The sequence below is a fragment of the Maniola jurtina genome, chromosome 14 (assembly GCF_905333055.1).
Source record: "Maniola jurtina chromosome 14, ilManJurt1.1, whole genome shotgun sequence".
NCBI classification, from domain to species: Eukaryota; Metazoa; Arthropoda; class Insecta; order Lepidoptera; family Nymphalidae; genus Maniola; species Maniola jurtina.
Genome location: NC_060042.1, coordinates 405,563 through 430,760, shown reverse-complemented (window position 1 = coordinate 430,760; position 25,198 = coordinate 405,563). Strand labels below are relative to the sequence as shown.

General features: G+C 38.2%; 5 protein-coding genes and 1 non-coding gene across 8 annotated transcripts; 3 read left to right on the top strand and 3 right to left on the bottom strand.

The window, feature by feature from the left end:
* The first annotated feature begins 533 nt into the window (after window positions 1-533).
* On the top strand, window positions 534-8,872 carry LOC123871541 (nuclear pore complex protein Nup85). The gene is made up of 10 exons (XM_045915396.1): window positions 534-711; window positions 784-1,327; window positions 2,009-2,166; window positions 2,463-2,585; window positions 4,684-4,896; window positions 5,655-5,764; window positions 6,207-6,424; window positions 6,751-6,969; window positions 7,424-7,523; window positions 7,960-8,872. The coding sequence occupies exons 1-10, from the start codon at window positions 673-675 to the stop codon at window positions 8,159-8,161; spliced, it is 1,926 nt and encodes a 641-aa protein (XP_045771352.1). The 5' UTR covers window positions 534-672; the 3' UTR covers window positions 8,162-8,872.
* Window positions 3,860-3,931, bottom strand: Trnam-cau. The gene has a single exon. It is a non-coding gene; the product is annotated as a tRNA-Met (tRNA).
* Window positions 8,873-9,717: 845 nt separating the features above from the next.
* On the bottom strand, window positions 9,718-11,332 carry LOC123871566 (oxidized purine nucleoside triphosphate hydrolase-like). The gene is made up of 2 exons (XM_045915440.1): window positions 10,972-11,332; window positions 9,718-10,370 (listed from the first exon to the last, which is right to left on the bottom strand). Exons 1-2 carry the CDS (start codon window positions 11,201-11,203, stop codon window positions 10,099-10,101), a joined length of 504 nt encoding a protein of 167 aa, XP_045771396.1. The 5' UTR covers window positions 11,204-11,332; the 3' UTR covers window positions 9,718-10,098.
* A 580-nt stretch (window positions 11,333-11,912) lies between these two features.
* LOC123871542 (glucose dehydrogenase [FAD, quinone]-like) lies at window positions 11,913-15,929 on the top strand. 2 transcript variants are annotated; one of them, XM_045915397.1, is made up of 5 exons: window positions 11,933-11,954; window positions 12,348-12,463; window positions 12,667-12,870; window positions 13,799-13,932; window positions 14,305-15,929. In XM_045915397.1, the coding sequence occupies exons 3-5, from the start codon at window positions 12,732-12,734 to the stop codon at window positions 15,895-15,897; spliced, it is 1,866 nt and encodes a 621-aa protein (XP_045771353.1). In that variant the 5' UTR covers window positions 11,933-11,954; window positions 12,348-12,463; window positions 12,667-12,731; the 3' UTR covers window positions 15,898-15,929. The 2 variants fall into 2 exon arrangements, with proteins under 2 accessions (XP_045771354.1, XP_045771353.1); XM_045915398.1 differs by lacking the exon at window positions 12,348-12,463 and having other exon boundaries at window positions 11,913-11,954.
* A 187-nt stretch (window positions 15,930-16,116) lies between these two features.
* LOC123871554 lies at window positions 16,117-17,430 on the top strand. The gene has a single exon (XM_045915420.1). The coding sequence runs from the start codon at window positions 16,117-16,119 to the stop codon at window positions 17,419-17,421; it is 1,305 nt and encodes a 434-aa protein (XP_045771376.1). The 3' UTR covers window positions 17,422-17,430.
* A 347-nt stretch (window positions 17,431-17,777) lies between these two features.
* On the bottom strand, window positions 17,778-24,549 carry LOC123871555 (odorant receptor 45b-like). Of its 2 annotated transcripts, XM_045915421.1 has the most exons (9): window positions 24,328-24,549; window positions 23,594-23,730; window positions 22,547-22,700; window positions 21,895-22,107; window positions 21,235-21,391; window positions 19,591-19,696; window positions 19,040-19,135; window positions 18,303-18,461; window positions 17,778-17,887 (listed from the first exon to the last, which is right to left on the bottom strand). In XM_045915421.1, exons 1-9 carry the CDS (start codon window positions 24,470-24,472, stop codon window positions 17,843-17,845), a joined length of 1,212 nt encoding a protein of 403 aa, XP_045771377.1. In that variant the 5' UTR covers window positions 24,473-24,549; the 3' UTR covers window positions 17,778-17,842. The 2 variants fall into 2 exon arrangements, with proteins under 2 accessions (XP_045771377.1, XP_045771378.1); XM_045915422.1 differs by lacking the exon at window positions 19,040-19,135.
* Between the last annotated feature and the right edge of the window lie 649 nt (window positions 24,550-25,198).

Below are 25,198 nucleotides of genomic sequence, written 5' to 3'. Positions count from 1 at the left end.
TCTGTGAAATTTTGACAGTCCACAGAATAAAATAGTTGAAAGGGCTGGACTTCGTCTGTGATGGCGTTTGCTGGCGCGCGTGCTGTGCTTGTTTGGAGTGTTTTTTTTGTTAAGAGTGGCTGGTTTTTGTGTAAGTTGGTGTTTTTTGGTGGTGGAACTGACTGGGAAGCGCTCTAAAGGGGCGCCGCGCGTATGTCGGCGGGTGCCAGCGCAGACGGAGTCCATACTTGTATAAATTCAATAACTTGAAAATATCACAAACTTGACATTGGCTAATCAGAGTAAAGCCAGATTTAAAGGAAAAAAAAAAAAAAAGGGCTACACAGATGCTAAGCAGATGAGACTTTTGAGACTTTTTATTTAGAACTGAAAAACAAAGGAAGTATCAAACTAAGAAAATCAGGGCATTTGAAGGGTGATGAAGTCCAGAAACTGTGATACAGGATAATGCATATATTAACAATATTTAACCACTCGGTTGATTTTGACAGCAATGAGCAAAGCTTTTGGTTAGACCACAGCTGTCAGCTTTATTATCTATGGCTTTAGACAGACAGATGTCAAAAAATTTAAAGTGAGCGGTGAGCGCGGTTAAAAATAATAAATGCTAAAATCCGTTGTTTTGTAAATCAACTTATTTAAAGAATTATTTAATTTCTGAAATTATAAACCATGGACGACGTACAGCTGGTTAAAAATGTGAAAACATTTGTACGTTAAGTTCTTTCTAAACTTTGTTAAGGTTATGTTTGTCTGTTTCGTTAACACCTGTAACTATTTCAGGCATTACCGGACAAATGTTTCGACAAACGTATCGCCTGTGCGTGGCGACGTGGGAACAAGTTTTCTATTTACCCACGCTCGCAAGCAGTTAATAGAGCAACCTCAGAATCGGCGAGCAAAACCGACGACAAAATACTACTATTGCGTCAAGAAGTCATACTATTTACCCCAATTTTACGTAAATTAGTCAACGAAGCGAATGGGACCTTTCTATCTTTACAAAAAGTGGCTGAAACATCCAAAAATTCGGATAATCAAGTTGATTTTTTGAAACTCTCCCGTCAATACAGATCTATTATTCGAGTGTGCATGGAAAGCCTCCAAGAAGCTAGGGAGAAAGAGGATAATGAACTCGCAAGAAACACAATACACTCCTACTTAACTATAATTTACTCAATTGAATGTATTTGGCACCTGTGTGAAATTTTGTTCATAAATGTAATCCCAGGAGATGTTGTGTTGCCGTTTTTGCTTGAATGGACAAGCTTTCACTTTCCTTGTCATGAGCAAGCTGCCACACAGCTTTTGGACTCATGTGAAACAGGTACAGTACAAAGATAATTATTTTTATAAGGAACTAGATGATGCCTGTGACTGCATCTTTGTGGATTTAGGTTTTTAAAAATCCTGTGGGAACTTTTTGATTTCCCTGGATAAAAAGTTATATAGCCTATATCAGTTTCAGGGATGCAAGCTACCTCTGTACCAAATTTCATATAAATCGGTTAAACAGGTGGGCCTTTAAGAATCCTGTAAGAACTCTTTGATTTTCCAGGATAAAAAGTAGCCTATGCCCTTCCCCAGGATGTAAGCTAATTTTGTACCAAGCTTCATCAAAATCAGTTTAACTGTTGGGCTGTTAAAAGCTAGCAAACAAACAGACAGGCACACTTGCATTTATAAGGCATAGTATGGATGTTAAACATTATTTATAAACTAGCTTAATCTGGCTACTCTTTGGTGTGGCTCAATCTAATATTAATTATATTAGCTGATGCCCGTGACTTCATCTGAACATTCCGAGATAAAAAAGAGCCTAAATCCATGCAAAACATCATGTTCAACCGTTGGTTTAACGTGGTCTGGTTGAAGACAAGCCAATAAATAGGCTTCATAGTATTTAACTAACTTTTCCCTTTTGTTCTGTGGCTCAACACATGACATGTGTTGGCTAACAGAGATTTTATTTTATTTAACCACTAGGTTAATGATTGATTTCCTTCAGGTTCGGAGGAGCGCCCAGACTACTGGGACACAGTGGTGGGCATGGTGGTTCAGGGCAGAGTGGATGTTGCCCGATGTCTCCTGAAGTTGCATTCTGCCACAGGCACCAATGAGTTTAAACTGGTTGATAACTCATTGAGGACTATGCCTGCTTATAGTGTGAGTGTGATTATTTAATATTAGTATATTGTTTAAATATGTAAAAAGAGAAGGTGACTGACTGACTGATCTATCAATGCTTAGCTCAAACTACTAGATGGATCGTCTGCTATGAAAGAATTTTTGAAAATTCAACCCCTAAGGTCATCTCCATGGGCGAGAGGATCGCGACGAGTCCTTCATACAGTTTACTATCGTCAGATAATCTTTACAGTTTAACGATAACTCTGGTAGCGTGGCGTCGCGACATGTAATGATATGCCATGACACCATTGCTCTACATGATTTTGTTGCAGGTATATGGTGGAATATCCACGGGGGAGTTCACTATATCCTGGAAGCACTGGCAGGCAGAGTGCCGCTCCAAGATCAGCAGCCGCCTGCTGACACAGCATCCACAACTTGAGCTCATCATGAGGGTAAGATTATAGCTAGATGACTAGCTGATGTCCGTGACTGTGTACAAGTGGATTTAGAATTCAATGTTTTTTTTTTCTCTTTATTGGAACACAAACAGCTTTTACAGTTTTGCTTAGCTACTTATTTCTAGTAAGTACATATGCCTATTAAGTGTTCACAAAGAGAAAAAAAAAAATTGCATAAAAATTCTTTGATTTTCTGGGATAAAAAGTAGCCTAAGCCTACCTCTACCTCTAGGATGCCAAATAGATGATACCATGTAGATTCACTTGGATTTAGGGTTTTTATTAGACTTGCAACGAATAGTATATTCGGCAGTATACCGAATACCGAATATTCGGCGAGGCTCCTGACCGAATAGCCGAATATTCGGCAAAAGTATTCGGCCGGATTTTAGCGCCAAAAACTTGTACAGACGTGATTGTTTCGCGCTCCTTTGTTTTGTTCTAATGTACTCATCGCTCTGAAGTTGGGATGGTCCACGAGAAAAAAAGAAGTTAACTACTTCCTAAAAATGCAGAAAAGTTAGTCTTTCTGCACCATAACCTTCCCCTTCTAAATTTAGATTATGAAAATAATTCAAATGCATAGAAAAATTCTTAACTTGTTTAATACAGAAAATGATTAAATTATGTACCTGTTTTATGTACCAATGACTACTTAATAAATGATTATAAAAGAAATGAGAACCTTACCCTTCTAAATTTTGATTACCACAATAATTCAAATACATAGAATCCCCCATTTTTCCAATTCAGAAGATGATTATGTACCTGTGTTATGCACCAATGACTACTTAAATTAATATAACAGAAATGAAAATATGGATATATACGTAATCAATCGATTTTAATTTTTCATTTTACCAATTATTTCTCTACGACAAAATATTATATTATTTAAGTATTCGGTATTCGGCCGAATAATATGTAGATATTCGGTATTCGGCCGAATATAATAAAAGCAGCCGAATAGGCCGAATACCAAATAGTAACCGAATATTCGTTGCAAGTCTAGTTTTTATGATTCTAAGATTTCATATACAGAAGATTTTCCAGGTAAATATATGCTGAAAAATCTTCTGTACATGAAATCTTGGAGCAGATTTTCCAGGCAAATCTTGGACTCTTCATCATAATTAAAACAATTAAAAACGTGTTAATTTTAATTTGCCATTATTTTTGGCCCTGTCATAAAAGGAGTTGTGTAAAAAAAATCAAAAGTGTCTTAAAAGTTTAAAAAAAAAGTAATAAAAAAAGCAAAAAAGTTTTATTAGCAGAGCGTGGTTTCGATCCACGGACCTCTGGGTTATGGGCCCAGCACGCTTCCACTGCGCCACTCTGCTACGGAAGCGATGGGCGAAAATAATGATCTGGTGCTAATTGCAAGAAACATGAATCATAAAGGTTATACTTACGCGCTTCCCCATACAAACGTATTACGCCTATTATTCAATTATTTGTTGTTCTAGATCTATAACTAAGCCATATATCGATTTAGCTCTCCGTTAGCTATGCTCTTAAACAATAAATAAACTAAAATTATATTTATTTTTAAAGTTATGACCCTTGAGTGTATTTGCTTAGTTTTTAACCAAAAATTCAAATACCAATTTTTATGGATATAACTTGAAAATTGACAGACTTTCATATATGGAATTTCCATTTTATACAAACTTTTGACCACTGTTTTATCATCTCTTGGGTGTTTGAACTAGCTGATGTTCTCGTAAATATAGGTTTTTAAAAATCCGTTGGGAACTCATTGATTTTCCGGGATAAAAAGTAGCCTATGTGTTAATTCAGTTATAATCTGTCTCCATTCCAAATTTCAGCCAAATCCGTCCAGTAGTTTTTGCGTGAAAGAGTAACAAACATCCGTACATACATACAAACTTTCGCGTTTATGCTATTAACGTATTAAGATTATCCTTAAATTGCCTAAATAATAGACACATACATACGTACATGGTTTAGCGGATATTTTCGCGGACAGTGTATTAAATTATTAAGTTCACCTTTGTACTTTATATGATATAATCGGATTGAAATAAAACAAACAAAAGGAGTTCATTGGTTTATTTAATTTCATTCACAGCTAATAACGGGCGAATATGCGGCCTTCGAATCGATATGTAGCAAGTATTCGTCGTGGTTCGACGTACTAGGCGGTTGGGTTCTGTACACCACCCCCTGGGCGAAGAGGTACGAGCTGGGCTCCGCGGTGGCCGCTTGCGCGGGGCTGTTCCCCGGCTCGAGGTCGCCTCTAGACGACATAGCACGCGCTGCGCTAGAGGGAGATATGTATCAGGTAAGAAAGAAATAAACTGTTAATAAAATAAAACAGGTTTACTTAGTGGAAGAAAACTGACTAGGAGGAGGGCAAATTTATTGAACGTACAAACCATAATGTATAGTTAACGTTCAGGAATCCTTATTTTGAAAGCAATTACAACATAAACAAGGAATAAAATTAATAAATAGTGTGAATTTGCATATCGGTGTGATCAGTGATGGTACGCATTGCGCTAGAGGAAGATCTGTATCAGGTAAGAAAGAAAAAAAAATGAGGTATAAACAGCACTGCTAAAGCATGACTTGTATGAAGGAAGAAAGCAAGAAAAAAATGAGATACTGACTTGACTGATAGATTTCATTCATGTACATAATTCACTTTTTAGTTTTTATCCGACAGCCCAAAATGAGAACCTGTGTGCATGTCGATTTCTATGTCCGCTCGTAACCAGTGGCGTGCGGCTCATAGAGGTATAAAAGTATTGCATACCCTAGTTGTAATAAATCAATACTTATTTCCCATTATGACCTGCCAGAAAATAAGTTCATACTTTAGTGCCTACCCTGGCTTTAAATCCTGTGCGCGCCACTGCTCGTAACTACTCAAAGGATCAACCGGTTTTGATAAATGTCTTGATAACGCGAGTGTCACTGGTGGGTACATAAAATTCTTAAAAAAAATCAATAGTTGGGGCGGTAGATTCCTTTGACGATTCAACAAGATTCTACAAGATAGTCTTGTATTTTCTGTAACAAAAATCTTCCTTTTCCTAGTTGTTGCACGAGATCCAGCAAATCGCAGACAACGGCTGGCTGGCGACGCACCTCACCGACATGCTGTACCGATGCGGCAAACTGCACATCTTGGACAAGCACCAGACTGAGTGAGTTGCTATTTTTTTATGAGCCAAAAACCGGCCAAGCGCGAGTTAGACTCGCGCACCGAGGGTTCCGTACTCAGGTAATTTTTCCGACATTTTGCACGATAAATCAAAAACTATTACACATAAAAATAAATAAAAATCCCCATTTGCTTTAGTTATCTTACATTGAAAATTGAAACATATTTAAATTTTTTTTTTTCGTGATGTAACCGCAAATTCACGGTTTTCGGATTCCTTTACTTGTGCTATAAGACCTACCCTATCTGCCAAATTTCATGATTCTAGGTCAACGGGAAGTGCCCTATAGGTTTCTTGACAGACAAACAGACAACGAAGTGATCCTATAAGGGTTCTTTTATCTAAAAGCTAGGTTTTTTTCTAAAAGCTTCAAAAGGAATAAATTTAGAGTATATATTTATTACTTAAAGCATTTGTTTTTCAGTATAACAAGTCGCCTAAGAGACAGCCTAATACTGGAATATGGCTCGTTACTATTAGAACACAAATCCTTCTGGTCCGTTGGTCTGTCGTACCTCGCTTCGTGCCCTCCCGAGGGGGCCAAGAGGGCAGAACTGCTACTGGAGAGGATGCCCATAGACTCTGAGGCCAAGGCCATGCGGGTTATAGCCGAGGCCAAGAAATATGGCCTGCTTGGAGTCGGTAAGTAGACTCATGATAGTATTATAAGAGATAATCCTGGAATATGGTTCGTTACTATTGGAATACCAATCCTTCTGGTTCGTCGGTCTGTCATACCTCACTTTGTGCCCTGAGGGAACCAAGAGGGTAGATCTGCTGCAAGAGAATATACTCATAGACTCTGAGGTCAAGGCCATTTAGGTTATAGCAAAAGCCAGAAATTATGGCCTGCTTGGAATTGGTGAGCTTATTTTTTTTTAGCAGTTTTTAGCACTTTTTAGCAGTTGAGTTGTATAAAGTAACTGATACTCTTTCGTATTCATAAACTTAGTATTGGTTGTCCCCAGTGCAGTCGGTGTGTTCATGCGTGAGCGCGCGCGCGCTGTCGCGCGGCTGCGCGGGCGCAGCGCTGGCGTGGGGCGCACGCGCGCGCAGCTCCGCGCAGTGCGCGCGCGCCGCGCACCAGGCGCTGCGGGCGTACTGCGCCGGGCAGCCGCTGCCCGCTGCCGATCTGCTGCTCACAGCGGGCGCCACGCTGCTGATTGATAACACGCTGCTGCTGCTAGGTAAGTTTTGTATTTTTGAAAGACTATTAGTCACTTTAATCATGACTAACATTCCCCTTTCCCCTCCAACTAAGCGTTCGGATTTCAGTCCGCTCCTATAACCGTTGAGCTATTGAGGCTTCATAAACGACTAGCTTCAATTTCATTTATTTGCAGATACAGGTACAGGTGAAAATACATAATAGCTTATGCCTGCAACTTCGTCCGCGTGGACTACACAAGCCTTTGCTTTTCTTGGCAGATGTCTACGTCATAATAGATTAATAGATACGGCCTGATCCATGCAGTAGTTTGAGCTGTGCGTTGATAGAACAGTCAGTCAGTCACGTTTTCCTTTTACATATTATTTAGACTAAGCTTTTGCCCATAGTTAAATTGGGGATTGGTAATACGCTGATCCTTTTTGGTAAATTTTTTAGATTTAAGATTTTCACTAATCTTGTTTTTGTTACAGGCAAATACTGCGATTTCCATAGACTATACAAGAATAGAGAATTCAAAAAGGCTGCAAAACTGCTCGTGTCTCTGATCACATCGAATATTGCACCTGATTAGTAAGTATTCAACAAGCATATTTTGTTTACTGTCTTGTGTGTTTGTCTGGCTACTAGCTTTTTACGGCCCAACAGTTTAACCGATTTTAATGAAATTTAGTACAGAGTTAGCTTACATCTTGGGGAGGGACATAGGCTACTTTTATCCCGGAATATGATCTTTAAAAACCTAAATCCACGCGGACGAAGTCGCGGGCATCATCTAGTAATAAATGTTACTGTCAATTTTGAGGGTTTTGATGTGAATATTTTTTATTTATAATTGATTTTGATGTCATAGTCAGGATTTTAAGATATGAGAGTAGATAAATACAAATATAGTACAATATTAATAATACTTACTAACTTAAATATAATACAACCCTAAAATATACCAAGTGACAGAAAAACAATTTTACTAGTTTTAGTTTGAACTTTATCTTGTTGCTGTTTGCAGTTTCTGGCCCACACTCCTGCTCGACACTCTGCCTCTGTTAGAAACGGAGGAGGCGGTGGTGTCAGCGGACGCCACGTGCGAGATCATGCTGTGCCTCGAGCTGAGGCGGGACTGCCTCGCGAGCGAGCGCGCGGAGCTGCTGCGCCTCGCGCTCGCGCGCAACCTTGCGCGCACTGCACTTCGTGACGTGGACAACGACTAGCGAACAGTGTAGCTGCCACTATCGGACCATAATACGTGCAGTTTCAACTATCGTGATGCGTTCCAATTATTGATTTTTTAAACAAAACTTCTTTAGACACAACTTCAGTGGGAGTAACTCATTTTTTTTTGTATTCCAAATCACCGCCAAACAGAACAGCTGTTTTGAGGCCGCCATCTTTTATCAAGGTGTATTAAACTTCTTGTTCGTGTAAAGTTGGCGTCAAATAAAAAGACTTTTGATCTTAAACCTGTGCAGTGGGTGATATTTACCTATATAAATGCCATAAATATAATTATGAGCAATTTTTTTATTTACTGCATGATAAGTTACAAAACCTTAGTTCTGAAAAACGGAAAATTTAATTTTACCACGCGTAAAGGTTCCACATACTATTTTTTGAGGTTGTGAGAAACATAAAGTTGGCGTCAAGTTAAATGAGCACTGTAGCCTTAAACCTGCGCAGCGGGTGATTTATCAATCTATTTGGTAGTACAAAGTGAGGCGCGACGCTATATCGGTCCGTCAGCTGAGAGTTTGTTGACCAAACTCTCAAAAAGTTTACTTGCATCAAATTAATTTATAATTTAAGTAATCATTGGCATTGATTTTCGCCTGCGATTATCGATTTTCTAGGGTTGATTTTCCATATTTAAGTAGGTATTTAATGTATGATTAAGAAATAGAATAATTTAAACTAAGTAGTTCAAAGAAGTTTTGAATTTAAAGCATTTAAAATGCTTCAAACCGCCGAGCGTAAAAGGCATACTTTGCGCGATCTTTACGTATTCAGGGAAAAGCTAGTGTTTATAGCTTGTTCACACAGCAGTTTAGACGTAGCGCGTACCATTGCGTTGTAATGTATGGAACTGTATGAAACATGGCACACCGCTTGCGTAAAGCGTGGATGCGTAACCCGGTGTGTTAGGTGTTTATGCGCATCACTACGTACGTGTCACGTATACGCAATTGGTGTGAATCGGGCTTTAGCGTTAATAAATTATAAGTTCTGAATAATAGTAAGTAATAAATAAATAGTTATAGTGTAACTGCATTTTTTGTAATTTTGTACAGTATTTACTAATTAGCGTTGTAATCAATAATATGATTAATAAGTTAACTTTAAGTTGAATTAAATTGTGTAAGACTGTAAATTGTGTAACAGTGATGAGTTACTGAGTTTATGTTAAATTGTAATAAAAGTCATAATTTTCATATTTTTTGTATCATTTTTTGACCCTATCTCGTGCTTAACCTTCCAAGTTTATCTGGTGTCACCTGAGCTGAAATTGAAAGTCTGTTCGGTTTTACAAATTGACCTTACATCTACGAACAATGATGGCTGATAAAGTCATGAAAACAAAAAGAGGGGCAATGCACCCACATCAGACGGAAAACCAGTGCGGAAACCAGCCCAAACAAGAAGGAAAGAAAAGTTATAAATTGTGTTTCAGCCATCACACCCTACTCCACAATATTTTTAAAGTTCCAGCAGGAAAGACAAGGAAGAAAGCTTGGTCACACTCAGGTACTTGATAATAATAAAAAAACATGCAAAATCAAAATATCTCAAACTTTATTTATAAAAATTGAAAACAACAAAGTGCAGGAACAAGTTATTATCTAACACTTAAATCTATTTTTCACAGCACAGAATTTAAGATTCATTAATACTTAGTTATGAAATTATAATACTTGTGATAATAAACCATGTTTAACATGGTCTTAGGCAAAAATCAATAGAGTGCACTTTCACCTTGCTCAAGTTTGACTTAAGTTTCATTTAAAAAGAGACAGATTTATGCCAGCAATATAGCGCTGTCTCATTTTAACATATGTCTAAAGACTGAACACAGTCAAAGTATGCTCTATAGATCTGCATTAGATTATTATTAAAAAAACAATAACAAATTTTTACATTATGGAAAACTAAGCATTTAAGTCTTTCTGTTACGATAAAATGCTTCCATAGACTCAAGCTCCTGTAGCTCATAGTTTAGTATGGTATCATATCCTTTATAATGAAACTTGCCAAGGAATAGTTTATCTTTTAACATATAAGGGAACCATATGGCATCGTCTGGCCACATATCTTGGAATGGGATCTCTGTGTAGGCAAACCATTTTGGAGACATCTCATCAGTTTCAGTGGGAGTCCCTTCGAAAATAGACGTGGAGAATACCCTTACATCCATCATAGTGGAGTCACCTACAAAGATATTAAAGATATTTTAGTGACATTAGAAAAGTCATAAGTTACCACACCTTTAAGTAGTGTCTCTATTGGTTACTTTTTAATGGCTGAATTGCTGAACCTATCTTGGTGAAATTTGCAACAGAACTTTCATTTTAGAAAGTAGTCATAGTAGAAAGTAGGTTAAGTACCATATTATGGAAAAATGTTATCTTTTAGCTCTTGGGAAAATAAGAGAAGATTTTAGGCAGACAAGGTAGGTAGCAGTTTATTATTTAAACCACAAAGGAATTATTTTCTTTCTTAAGTAGGTAGGTATGTAGCAGTTTTTTAGCCATAAAACCCAATTTTGGTAGGTATGATATTTACCATAAGAAGTTTCCAAAGTATCTAGACACCTGCAAAGATAGGCGAAGGTGGCATCATGGCATGAAAATTTTATAAGTAGGTACTTTCCTAAATCAATACCTACAATGCGAGGTAAGATGACGTGAATAATGTTAAATCATTTAACTGAGAAGAATTTTCGCAGCGAGAATTGAATGAAATTGTTCCCAATTAGTGCTCTACCAAAAAGGTAAGTTATATGTAAGTATACTTAAAAATCTTAGCTCACCTTCAAAAGTAAACTCCAAATGGCCGATATTCTTTAAATTACACTTTTTAACGGTCACACAGCATTCTTCCTTCAATTCCCGGATCGCAGCATCGATAATTGTTTCATTTTGTTCGACTTTGCCGCCAAAACCGTTCCATTTATCTACGCCGAAGCCGCGTTTTTTGAGCCCTAATAAAATGTGCGTATCGTTGCGGACAAAGACAAGTGTATAAAGTTTTCGAAAATACATCGTTCAGCAAAATACAATCATATTTTAATTCAACTTTCCAAAGTTATTTTTTGGCTGCAAATTTACTCGACCAAATTTCAATTTCCAAACCAAAACAAGACAATATCATGATTGTCAATGTCAATGTTTGGTCAATGTCATTTTGACAACGACTTTGAATAATTCTAAATTCTTGCGTTCAGAATAAAATCAAGAAAGGATTTTTAATATCTTCGAAAAATATTTGGATCAAGGCGTAAATGACGTCATACAATAATTTGTTTATTATTGTGTAAAAGATATAGGTACCTACCCAAAGAGTATGTAATCACTAGGTACGTTTATACCTGCCTAAGTAGGTACCTAAACTGGTAGAATTCTGTGATGTAATTAATTCTTTTGGCTTTATAAATAAAGTGAATATCTTTCATACATAGATATGTCTTTCATAATAACATAGGTAATTAACTACCATTCTTACACTGTGCAATAAGTATGTTTATGAATTTTATTACTAAATACATGTCTAATTAAGTAGGTACCTACCTACCTACTACACAACGTAGATACAGCTGTTCTAATTCTTTATAAATACTATAATTTATGGACACAGCGATTAAATACCTATCTACTACCTAATAACATTATAATTTTAATACCTAGGTAGGTACTATAAGTAATGATAACGTTGTTATTATAAAATCGATGTTTACTTATCAGTATCGAGCGAGCTAATTGTGGCGACGAACGTTTGTAAATGAATAAACACAAGGTAGGTATATCTATCCATCTATTCATCATCATCATCAATATCATCATCAACTGATAGACCACAGCTGGACATAGGTCTCTCGTAGGGACTTCCACACGCCACGTTTTTGCGCCGCCGCCATCCAGCGGCTCGTTGCCACTCGTTTGATGATGTCCACATATATACTAATATTATAAAGAGGAAACCTTTGTATTTTTGTATGTTTGTATTGAATAGGCTCAAAAACTACTGGACCGATTTCAAAATTTCTTTTACCATTACTTAGGGATTCTTCCGAATCCGTATAGGCTATATTTTATCCCGGAAAATAGAAAAATTAAATGTCCACCCGTGCGAAGCCGGGGCGGGTCGCTAGTATTATATAAGTTGAATTTATGCAGTGGTTATTTATAGTGGCGCTAACGGCTAATCTGGTGCGGGATACCGCCGGTTACGTGCGGGTGTGCGGGGCGTACCCCGCCTCATACTCCCATCTCAACCAGTCGCGGACTATAGGTACATATTATAAGGTTCATTATTTGGTATTTAACTTCCATCTTTCTTGTACCAACTTCCTTGCAAATAAATTACTATCTTATCTTATCTAAGTATACAGCCCGCTAACAGACAGAGAGACGGACGCTTAGAGGCTAATAAGGTCCCGTTTGTGACCCTAAAAAGTGCTAAACGTAGAATTCCTAGAGAATTAACAACAATTGGTTCCATCTTTCAGTCGCGAATATCAAGAGTCCAAGTCATCAGCCAGTCCAGTCCAAGTTACTGCGACATCAGCACACCATGTCGTGCCTGAGCAGCCCATGCCCGATGAGTCAGGGTGCAGCTGGAAGCACCTTCGCGAGTCTGGTGACGCACATGCTCGCTGCTCAGTGTCTTATCACTGAACCCTGGCCTGACGACCATAGTCATCGTGTTCAAGGTTCGTTGCCTATTATGTAGGTACTAGATTTAGGCTGACATCTATAGGACACACTTTGACTGTGCTCGTGATTTGCTCAGACTTAAAACACTGTTAATAAGAGGCAACGCTATACTGCTGGCATTTTGTCTCGTTTCAAGATGTTAGAAGTAAGGGAGAATCCGAAAACCGTGAATTTGTTGTTACGCCACAAAAAAATTAAAAAGTCACATTTAATATAGATGGCTCTGTTGTCATTAACTTGCAGTATAAAATTGCACATTAAAATGTTAAAATATTTTGCACGACGGTACGGAATCCTTCGTGGGCAGGTCCGACTCGCACTTGCCCGGTTTTTTCTTTGATTTCACGTCATCCATCATAGCTTAGTATTTGATATTTCGTCGATTCTGTAGCAATCATTATTACAATCACATTGTTGTTATTAGCTAAAATGCCATTCTTTTTTTTTTTTCTTTAAATCTGGCTTTACTCTGATTAGCCAATGTCAAGTTTGTGATATTTTCAAGTTATTGAATTTATACAAGTATGGACTCCGTCTGCGCCGGCGCCCGCCGACATACGCGCGGCGCCCCTTTAGAGCGCTTCCCAGTCAGTTCCACCACCAAAAAACACCAACTAACACAAAAACCAGCCACTCTTAACAAAAAAAAACACTCCAAACAAGCACAGCACGCGCGCCAGCAAACGCCATCACAGACGAAGTCCAATGCCATTCTTGTTGCAATAATGCATTGTAGCCAATAGTGAGCGAGCGTCAACCAATCAGAGGTGATAGCGATCGTGACTTTTTAGCTGTCATTCTACCGTAATCAAGCTGCAGGATCAAATCGAGAGTTCCCTCACTTTAGTTCCCATGCTTCTAGCAGTAGGTAAGCCGGCGATGATGGGTTGATGGTGATGATAATATGAAAGACAATGGTTTCAGATGGAGATACGTTTGACTTTATCATCGTGGGTGCAGGAACAGCTGGTTCGATCCTCGCGCATCGACTCACGGAAGTTCCACACTGGAAAGTGTTGCTGATTGAAGCTGGTGGTGACCCTCCAATTGAAAGCATTGTGAGTCATGTAGATAGCGATTCCCGGCAGGGCAATTTGGCAATTTCTCTACATACTAGCTGATGCCCGTGACTTAGTCTGCGTGGGTTTAGGTTTTTGAAATCCCGTAGGAACTCTTTGATTTTCCGGGATAAAAAGTAGCCTAATAATTATGTGCTAATCCAGGATATCATCTATCTCCATTTCAAATTTCAGCCAAATCCGTCTAGTAGTTTTGCGTGAAAAATACACACACAAGACAAATTTTAACTTCCAAAGTCCCATCCAGGTACTAGATTGAGTCAGCGTTGTTTACCCAGCGCAATCATTGATATGCCACACGGGCCACACGTCTAACCCATCAAAATTGAATTTCCAATTTTTCAATTACAGATTCCAAATTTTTCGGGAGCCACACACAGAAGTGACCAAGTGTGGCAGTATTTCACTGAAAGAGACGATTCAACAAATAGAGGCTGCACTGATGGAAAATCATTCTGGCCAAGAGGAAGAATGCTGGGAGGCACTGGCTCTATCAACGGACTTCTTCATATGAAGGGAAGTCCTGGGGATTACAAACCTTGGCATATCACTGATGGTGACGGATGGGACTGGTCGTCGATCCGCAAGTCGTTTATGAAAAGTGAAAAAATGATTGATCCTTTCATCCTGAACGATCCAGATTTGAGGAAAAATCATGGTACCAACGGCGAGTTCATTATTGACAAATTAAACTTTACATATACCGAAATAGTTGATAAGCTTTTAGAGGCATATTCTGAAATGGGTCTCCTGTATTTGGACGATTTAAATGGACCCACACAGATGGGCGTTGGAAAGATAAGAGGAAGTAATTATAAAGGTAGAAGAGTAAGTACTGCAACTAGTTTTTTAAATTCAGCAAAAGATCGCGCAAACTTATACCTTCTAAAGAATACATTTGCTAATAAAATTGTATTCGAGAATTTAAAAGCTATAGGTATTGAAGTTAAGAGATCTAATGGTCATATAAATACATTTCATGCCTCAAAAGACGTGATTGTAAGTGCAGGTGCAGTGAATTCTCCTGTTTTATTAATGCTATCAGGTATAGGACCAAAGAAACACTTAGAAGAATTAGACGTCGATGTCATAGTAGATTTACCCGTTGGTGAAAATTTACAAGATCACGTACGAATCCCAGTTCCAGTAACGTTGAATACAGGAGCGGCGCAACAAACCGAGGATTACTGGCACAAAGCAGTGGCGCAATATTTGCTCGAACAGACAGGACCACACAGCACTAATTACGATCAGCCTAACATTAACGCTTTTATTTCAGTACCAGATGGTAAAACACTTCCTGACGTGCAAATAGACCATAACTATTTTGTTCCTAACACCTCATATGTTTATTCAACTTGTAGAAACATCATGTCATTTACGGATGAAATTTGTAAACAATTTGCAGAAATGAACTCAGAGAGTGAAATGATAATATTCTTTGTATCACTATGTAGACCATTCTCACGAGGAAAAATACTGTTACGTTCAAGAAATCCTGCTGACCATCCAAAAATCTTTTCAAAATATTTCAGTGATAAGCGTGATATGGATATATTTATTAAAAATCTTAAACGTATTACACAAATAGTAGATACAGATGTATTTAGAAATGCAAAAGCGAAACTTGAAAGAGTTAAATATAAAGATTGTGATGGGCATAGCTTTGCTAGTGATAGTTATTGGGAATGTATGGCAAGGACGTTGACTTATAATGTATACCATCCGGTAGGTACGGTTAAAATGGGAAAAGCAGATGATCCGACAAGTGTAGTAGACAGTAAGCTAAAGGTGTTAGGTTTGAAAGGTGTAAGAGTGGTAGATGCTAGTGTTATGCCTACTATAACGAGTGTTAATACGAACGCACCTACAATGATGATTGCTGAACGTGGTGCAGATTTCATTAAATCGGAATACAAAATCTCAGTAAGGGATGAATTTTAAGAGATCAGATCTAAGGTTATTTTGCTATGACGACTTTGATTTAAGATAGGTATGGTATGTAAGTACGTTTCTTGGTTTTATATCGTGTCTGCATATTCACGGTTTATGGTTATTTACATAGACTCTTTGGATTTTTTTGGATAGGATTAGATAGATGTTAAATTAGGCATAAAAGATAGAAGTCTTTTTCACTTCTCTTTAGTCAAATTTGACAATGTCATGTCCTACAAATTCCTTTTCTACTGTTTATTGATAAAAATTCCAATTTTTCAAGTTTTCGCCATAATATCTGTTGTTGACAAAGGCATTTCGCCGCTTGAGAAGAATTCTGTTGGAATTAAGTTTTTTGTAGATATTGTAAATGAAAATCGTACTGGAACTTGTAAAGTATATTCAAGAGTGAAGAAGTGCTGTTTGACTGATCTAGAAAAGGAAGATTGTGGCATCATGCAGGTGATCGATGAAACTCTCGATGTAATTAAACCTAGAGAGAGGAAGACGCTTGAGTATGTCTTTCCAACTCTATGCCCGCACGATCTTGTAGGCTACTGTGATGTTCTGCTAAATTATCGTTGTCTTAAAAATAGAGATAGATTACTCATTAATATTCCATTAGATACCAGAATAATTAGTGCTAGACGTTCTCATCCATTGCTAAAATACTATCTTAGCAATAGCAACAGTATGGCCTGTGAAACATTGGATCAAAATTCTTTAGATGATTGCTTACCAATAGACTGTGATGTCAAATATGCTGGTCAAAGGTCTTTCTACGATAAAGATATCAACAGATGTACAAAAACACCGCTTTGCGTTGGAGACATTGAGAAAGAACTTCCGAATATAGTATACGTGCCTTCTATAAACCTCTGTAAAAACTTAGAAAATCCACTGACAACACAAGATATATATGCGATCACCACAGGCTTAGGAACCATCGTTCAATCAACAAAGAAAGAAGATGATGTTCAAGTTGAATTCAAATCTAATTGTTCAACTATTTCGCAAAATTTGCATTTACTGAAAGATCTTATGTACGGGAAACTATGTCCCTGTGAGAAATCTGACATAAACTTTGAGGATGGATGTAAATCTGCAATTTTATCTATAGTTTTTTGTGTGATAAGCATATGCGGTCTATTGCTAACATTTATAGTTTGTGTTAACACAACCGTTTGGATCTATATCCAGTGGTCAAAAGGAAATATAAATGCTTTCATAGTACGAATGAAGAGTAAATTTAAAAGGACAGAAAAGAAACGTCATTTAAATGCCAGTAAATCTCGCGTTAATAACGAAGTAAGAAACACTTTGTTACGTGAAGTTATAGTCAGAGATATTCCTCTGGAGTTAAGGGGGAGTGTGGTAAGCCTTTGTGAGAGAATGGAGAAGGAAGTGAGAAAGAAAAGGAGATATCGTAACGAAGATATCGGCAGTCAGATAAGTCTGCAGAAGGAGAGCGTGTTGATGAGCTCCTCTTCAACGGATACTTTGTGTACGGAGAAAGATGCTTTAATTAAATAAATGTGATTACTTATGAAGTTTTATTCTATTCTTGATCGTATAACAGAGTCTAAGGACATCCGAATTTTTTTGGCCTTAGGCCCCTTTGTGCTGTTAACATTATTTTCGTTTTCGGAATCACAAATAATCGTTCGCCAAAATGTTTTGCGTTCGGTAGGTACGATTCCTGTACCTCTTCCAGTCTTATGTAAAAGTAAAAGAAAAGACTTTATTTTACAGATGTACTTAATACCTGTATGAGAGAATAATGTATGTTTATCATCCTTATCCATTTGAACTTTAAAAGGTAGGTTCAAAATGAAACTAATTTTTTTTTACAGTTTATTCTTGTGCTTTATCGAGAATATTATAAATGGCTCTATTAATTTGCAGTGGTGACTATTTTGTAACACTTTTACTTTTTTCTAGAAAGATTACAGTTTTAAGATCGCAAAAGTGTGTACATTGAATATGATGTTTGCAGAATCTGAAAAATCAAAGTAATTATTTATGAATTAACATGATATTAGTTATTATAATAATTACTGCAATGCGTGGACACACTCTTCGAAGACCTTTCAAGATGTCAGAATGATTGGTTAATAAAACTGCCATACCTACTCCTTTCAGGATAGCCCCATAATCAATTACCACCATAATGTAAGATCGCAGGTTAGAATTTCTTCGTTTATTTTGCAGTGGGTTTTATAAGATAAATAGATAGAAAACTTTTTTGCACACAAAACATGAAATAACCAAGACATAACAAAGAAACTAAAATCAATTGTATGCAAAGGCGGCCTTATTGCTCAGAGCACCAGCAGGCAACCTTTGGTGAAAGGAGAAACTAGGTGCGTTGGATAAGCTTTGCAATAGGATAACTAATTACAAAACATACTTACAGATACAAAGAGTTCCATATTAAAAGTCAGCATGCCTAGAGCCTCGAAGTTGATAGGGGTCTGAGCCCTGGCTATGATGATAGCGACCGATCTCTTAATGCCTGTGTCCTGCACCGACTCCCACGGGATGCTGTACGCTACCGTCGCTACTTCCACAGCCTGCAATCAAAAACAAAAACAAAATAATAGCGGTCAAGTCACAAGTGGATGCCAGCTGATTGATACTTAAGACTTGCTTTGACACACGTTTAAAAAAAACCGGCCAAGCGCGAGTCAGACTCGCACTTGAATAAATAAAAATCTCTTTTAGAATGTATACGTAAAGACCTTTCATATGATACCCCACTTGGTATAGTTATCGTACTTTGAAAATTGAAACACATTTTAACTTTTTTTAAATGATGTAACCACAAATTCGCGGTTTTCAGGTTTATTCCTGTACTTGTGCTATAAGACCTACCTACCTGCCAAATTTCATGATTCTAGGTCAACGGTCAAGTACCCTATAGGTTTCTTGACAGACACGACGGACAGACCGACAGACAGATAGACAGACAGACAACAAAGTGATCCTATAAGAGTTCCATTTTTCCTTTTGAGGTACGGAACCCTAAAAATCTATTAAAATTACGCTGTAGCGGAAATAGGTTCCTTCTAGAAAATTAGGTGCAGAATCAAAGGCTTTACGTGGTCTCTCGAGACACCGCCGGGGCGCTGATGCTGATGCTGGAACTTACGTGATGAGTGACATCGGACGCGAGGTAGCAGGGCACATAGATGTGCACCGTTGTAGCCACCGCGTAGAAGTAGTACATTGCGTTTATATCCGCTTCCTGCACAGTTAAAGATAAGTCTGTTTGTATATTAATTCTTTGACCAATAGAACCGAGACCTCAAAGTATTAGCAAGTTGAAGTGGTAATGGACAGGTCAAGTATGTCGCAGCACCGACGGCCAATGGGGCAGACATGTTCTGGAGTGGAGACCGCGTACCGGTATGCGCATTGTGGGACGACCTCCAGCCCCCTGGACCGATGACCTGAAGAAGGTGGCGGGGAGCGGGTGGATGAGGAAGGCGGAGGACCGTGTTTGGTGGCGCGCTCTTGGAAAGGCCTATATCCAGCAGTGGACGCATAAAGGCTGATGGAATGGAAAGAACCAATAAGAAGCAATCAAAATTACGATTGATTTCGATCGAGTAGCGCGCCGTAATCTAAAACTGTGCATTTCTATTGAAGAGGAAGTTCTTAATGCTCAATCAGACAGTTTAACTTAGAGTGTATACTTACAGCGTTACTCGTTATTTGAATCAGAGCCATTCCGATTTGCACGACTGCATTGAAGAATATTCCAACGAGCCAAACTTCGAAACACTTTTGGATTTTTGAGATCAATCTAAAAAGTTATCGTTCTTTTATATAACCTCTAGACGTCATAAAAAAACTAATAAATATTTCAAACTACGAGGGCGGCACTGAAAATTTCGGGAATCAAGGAAGTGACACAACATTACTATTTAAAAATGTATTTATTGCTTTTCGAAGTATTCTCCGCGAAATTTGACACATTTTTCCATACGATGGAACCAATCATTGAAGCAACCATTCCATTCGGAAGTTGGGGTCTTCAAAATGGCCGTTTTGTAGGCGTCCACAGCTTCTTCAGGTGATGAAAATCTCTGACCACGCAATGTATCCTTTATTTTAGGGATATTACAGAAATCATTAGGGCTTAGGTCGGGGCTGTACGGCGGATGGTCTAATAATTCTATGTTTTCTTGCTCTAAAAACTCTTTTGTTCTGTGCGCGGTGTGAGAACTCGCATTGTCGTGATGGAGGATGATGCGGCGGTTGCAGTTCTCTTTACGAAGTTCAGAAACGACCTGTGGCAAACAAATGCTAGCATACCATTCTGCATTAACCGTTCTTTGTCCCTCAAGAGGAATAGTCGCAACATGGCCGGTTTTGGAGACAAACGTGGCCACCATTTTTTTTGCAACACTTCGTGAACGAACAATTTTTGTTGACTTTAACTCATTTTCGAACACCCAAACTCGTGACTGGTTTTTTGTTTCGGGTTCTTACGCATATATCCAGGATTCGTCACCTGATACGATGTTGTATACAGCATTTGAGGATCCTGCGTGGAATCTTTCGAGAGTTCTGACGCACCAAGTAACGCGAGCCGCTTTTTGCTCTTCACAGAGCAAATGCGGTATCCATCGGGAAAACTACTTTTTTACACCTAATTGTTCATGCAAGAATATTTGTATTTGACTCATGCCAATGTCTTAAGTTGCCTGAATTTCGTGGTATGTCACATGTCGACCTTCCTCAATCAGCTTACGCAGAGCATCAACGTTTTCTTGGGTGACTGCAGTTTTTGGACGACCATGACGGGGATCATCACTGAGCTTGACACGTCCACGTTGAAATTCAGCAAACCAGCGATAAATTGTGGTTTTGGATGGGGCTTCATCACCAAATGCAGAAATCACCCGGTCGACACACTCCTTTTGTGTTAAACCACTTCGAAAGTCATAATAAATCATCGCTCTAGAATTTTCTCGAGTCAATTCCATTTTCTCAATGACTAAACAAGTTTGACAAGACATTGTGAAAAGACCGAGAATCTTTTTTTTAAATAAATAAATGGTATTCGATTCTTAAAACCAAGGAGTTTTCAATTAAAAAGATTTTAATATGACAGGGACAGTGGAAATATTCCATTCCCGATACTTTTAGTGCAGCCTATGTAAATGATATTCGAAGCCAGAGCACCACGTAATATGGTATTTGCCTATATCAAAAATAATAATATCATTATTTCCCAGTGATTGAAATCCAATTTTGATCAAATTTTCAAAGACTTGGCAAGATCTATAACACTTTTTAGCTCAAAATCTTAGTCTCAAGGGAAACCAGCTTAATTACCTCATAACTGCACAATGCTGCCCCACAAAGTGGGCTATATTGGCTTTTATTTTAGGTATATCATCCAGGTCGTCTAGAACGTGTTGTAGGTTGTGCCTGAATAGTTTAATTCTTAGGGACACATGCAATATGCACACTGAGAACATGCCATCATAACCTTGAAAAAAATATAGAATTAAGTAGAAACTGTCTCCCAAGGAAACACTTATTTTTACTTATTTATTTAAGTACTATATTTTTCATACTTATTATGTATTTTATTTTGTTTTTGTTTGACTCGAGGTCATGATTAGGTGGGTTCCCAACACAAACGAGTAACAGTGTGACTCGTTGGAAATTTTTCGATAATGTTCTCCCAACGAGTCACACCACAGCTACAGTGTGACTCGTTGGGAATTACAATCGATAAAAAAGTTGCACAGAGTAACACTGTGACACGATGGGAATAAAAACCGACCGTGCTTAGCAGTGAGCTGGCGATGGATCGTTCATGATGATGACGATGATAAGTTGAAGTACCCTATAGGTTTTCTTGACAAACACGACAGACGGACAGACAGACAGACGGATAACAAAGTGATCATAATATAATGGTTCCATTTTTCATTTTGAGGTACGGAACCCTAAAAAAGTTACTTTTCGATTCGCAGTTTGTCTTACCCGAAAATCCAAGAAAGACGACCCAAACTATATACAGCGAGTAAATCGATATCGCTTCGAAGTAAGGCGTCTGGTACTTCTGCTCTTCAGTGAGGAAGATCATGGCCGTCTCATGCACCATGAAACGTTTAGGATCATCCGACAGCATCTGAGAGTAGATGGTGCAAGCACAGGCGAGCACCGGGTAAGAGGACGCAGTGACCGCCAAAATAACTATAGTGAAATAAGTACAAGCTCAAAACCCACAATCGGACATCTTTTAAAAATATTGTTACATCACCTACTTACCACGTAACAATTTATATTTTTATCTTTATATCCTATCATACAGGATGAAAATAATGAACGCTAGTGCTAACTAACATAGCGCCATTATTACATATATTACCTAAACAATCCCCTTATAGGTACTTGTATTCGTAGTGATTTAGTTTTTTCTAATCCGCAATGTATTGCGTGCAAAACTCGGGGTCAGTGCACCACCTATACACGACACCTACCTACATAACATTCGTTGACTTCTTGCGTCAGTCAGATGTTTTGAGGCCAGCGTAGCAGATCTACACCCTTCTCATTCTGAGAGAAACCTCGTGATCAGTAGTGGGCCGGGATGGATTAATCATTATGATAATAATATCCTATTATACTTTACCAATCCAAGTTTTTTCAAGAGTCTTCGTAGTTTTGATTGTGTCTGCCACAATGGCTTGGCATTCTGCTGGTAAATCGTTGAAGGTTTCGTAGTCTTCATTTATCTCGTCGATTATCTCTCTCAACTCCTTCTTACGGATTATCGTTAGGATGAGCTGCGGGGATCAGAGGAATTTATTCCTTCTATTAATAACTAGCCGATGCCTGCGACTTCGCCCGCGTGGATTTAGATTTTTTGAAATCCCGTGGGAACTCTTTCATTTTCCGGGATAAAAAGTAGCCTATTTGCTAATCCAGGATATTATATATCTCTATTCCAAATTTCAGCCAAATCCGTCAAGTAGTTTTGCGTGAAGGAGTAACAAACATACACACACACACATACACATATACACACAAACTTTCGCCTTTATAATATTAGTGTGAAGTGTGACAGTGTGATAGCCACAAACAGATAGATGCAGGCGTTACTTTGTGGAAAACACAAACACATGGAACGACTAGATTAATCCATACTATATAATATTATAAAATTATAAATGCGAAAGTGTGTCTGTCTGTCTGTGTGTAAAAAGCTAGCAGCTTTTCACGACTCAACAGTTTAACCAGATCTGAGGTACGGGGTTAACTTACGTCCCGGGGACGGATATAGGCTACTTTTATCCCGAAAAATCAAAGAGTTTCCACGGGATCCTCAAAAAACACCATCCGTTAAACTATTTATATCGGTACAGAGGTAGCTTGCGTCCCGAAATTGACACATACGAATTTTTATCTCTGAAAAGCAAAGAGTTCCCACGGGATTTTTATAAAACCTATACGCGGACGAAGCTGCGGGCATCATCTAGTTTGCTATAATCCGCCAAAACAGACACATCTGTATTGGTGCAGTCAGCAACATAGCTATGTTTGCACCCGCCCATAGTCGCTTGTACCTACTGGCGGGTCAAACCTAGCTGTGTTGCTGACCGTACAACCTGCAGCATGCACCGCTCACCCTCCCACTCCTCTCTGGCTTGAAGCCTTCAATATACTAATGAATGGGTACCTTGATGATGGTAAAGACGAGGGATACCATGATGATGGACTGGCGCACCAGGTTGGCCATGTCGCCGCGCAGGATGCGCAAGCGCATGTCGGCGCTCACGATCACCAGCGATGGCACTGTGCTCAGGATGAACGCCGCTAGATTGGAGGAAATCCTTATTAAGATTAATAAGTCCTAATAGAAAATACAACTACCAGAAAACTAATTAAAATGTTAAATAAATCCCTTTTGAAAATACAGCCTTCATATTGATTTTAAAAAAAAAATTATGGCCCTCATTGTCACTCGGGATGATGTTAGGATTTTAAGGATACTCTACACATCCATATCTGTTATGGTCAGGTATTTACAATTATGGTGGAATAAAGAAACTAGTGAAGAATGAAATATGTATGAATGTACTAGACTAGGACCTAAGTACATATTATATTGAACTCTGACAACATTAAACTCCTTTAATTCGGCCATCTATTAATCGAGTTTGATGAATATAGTGATATTCAAATTCACATTCAAATTAAAATTATTTTATTTATACATAATTAAACTTATATCTTGCATCCTGGAGAAGGATATAGGCTACTTTTATCCCGGAAAATCAAAGAGTTCTCGTACAAGTCCGACTCACACTTGACCCATTTTTTCCTTGTGAGCTTTATAAACCTTTATTTATTTATTTTATACGAATTACGTACAAGCCAAAATAATAAGAAGGTTCTAAAATAATATCTTACCGATAAACCTCTTCCTCTTGCGCTCAGTGCGTGGGTTGGGGTACATCAAAGCCAGTGTGAGAAAAAACATATACATAGTGTATGTTTCCATTAGGCTCCTGAATCTCTTCCCATTTTCACCTGATTCATCTGGGACATAAGACATACGAAAAGAAAGGCTTTTATTCAAATGAACTTTTACAAAGTACCTACCAGCTTCTTTGAAATCGTCCGTCTTGAATCTACTTTTATTTTTTATTTTTATTCAAGGTTATGACTTACGAGTAAGCCGCGTATTAATAAATGGAATAGGTCTACTGTCTAGACTAATTCCACTGGTTTGGAATCTACCACTGGTTTTGAATGCCTTCCTTCCGAGAAGAACTAGCAAGAAACAAGCCAACATTTCTCTTTTCAATTAATATTAAGGCGATAGTTTATACGTGCGTGTGTATGTTTGTTACTCTTTTACTTAAAAACTATTGGGCGAATTTGACTGTTTGGCATGGAGGTAGCATATACCCTGACATAACACATAGGCTACTTTTTAATTTTTATCCCGGAAAATCAAAGAGTTCCTTTGGGATTAAAAACCATATCCACGCGGGCTAAGACTTGGGTATCAACTAGTAATAGATATTGCTGTCTCATGAATTACTTGGTAGTTGATAGTTTGTATTTTGGGTGGGTTTCACTTTTCGAGAGCCGTGATGGCCTAGTGGTTAAGACGTCAGCCTTCTATTCGGTAGGTCGGCGGTTCGATCCTGGATACGCACCTTTGTCTTTTTGAAATTATGTTACATGCAATTAAATATCGCTTGCTTTAACGGTGAAGAAACCATCGTGAGGAAACCTGCATGCCTGAGAGTTCTCCGTAATGTTATCAATGGTG

Bases quoted from the DNA above. Each gene is read 5' to 3' on its own strand.
- LOC123871541 (XM_045915396.1), top strand. From the start codon at position 673: ATGGACGACGTACAGCTGGTTAAAAATGTGAAAACATTT. The intron at 4,897-5,654 runs GTAAGAAAGAAA...TCCTTTTCCTAG, and splicing joins TAGAGGGAGATATGTATCAG to TTGTTGCACGAGATCCAGCA. The intron at 6,425-6,750 runs GTAAGTAGACTC...GGTTGTCCCCAG, and splicing joins ATATGGCCTGCTTGGAGTCG to TGCAGTCGGTGTGTTCATGC.
- LOC123871566 (XM_045915440.1), bottom strand. From the start codon at position 11,203: ATGTATTTTCGAAAACTTTATACACTTGTCTTTGTCCGCAACGATACG. The intron at 10,371-10,971 runs GTGAGCTAAGAT...ATATCTTTGTAG, and splicing joins TTTGGAGTTTACTTTTGAAG to GTGACTCCACTATGATGGAT.
- LOC123871542 (XM_045915398.1), top strand. From the start codon at position 12,732: ATGTCGTGCCTGAGCAGCCCATGCCCGATGAGTCAGGGTGCAGCTGGA. The intron at 12,871-13,798 runs GTTCGTTGCCTA...CAATGGTTTCAG, and splicing joins CCATAGTCATCGTGTTCAAG to ATGGAGATACGTTTGACTTT. The intron at 13,933-14,304 runs GTGAGTCATGTA...TTTCAATTACAG, and splicing joins ACCCTCCAATTGAAAGCATT to ATTCCAAATTTTTCGGGAGC.
- LOC123871554 (XM_045915420.1), top strand. From the start codon at position 16,117: ATGTCCTACAAATTCCTTTTCTACTGTTTATTGATAAAAATTCCAATT.
- LOC123871555 (XM_045915421.1), bottom strand. From the start codon at position 24,472: ATGTCTTATGTCCCAGATGAATCAGGTGAAAATGGGAAGAGATTCAGG. The intron at 23,731-24,327 runs GTAAGATATTAT...CCTCCAATCTAG, and splicing joins CAAGAGGAAGAGGTTTATCG to CGGCGTTCATCCTGAGCACA. The intron at 17,888-18,302 runs GTAAGTATGTTT...TTGATTTTTCAG, and splicing joins ATATGGAACTCTTTGTATCT to ATTCTGCAAACATCATATTC.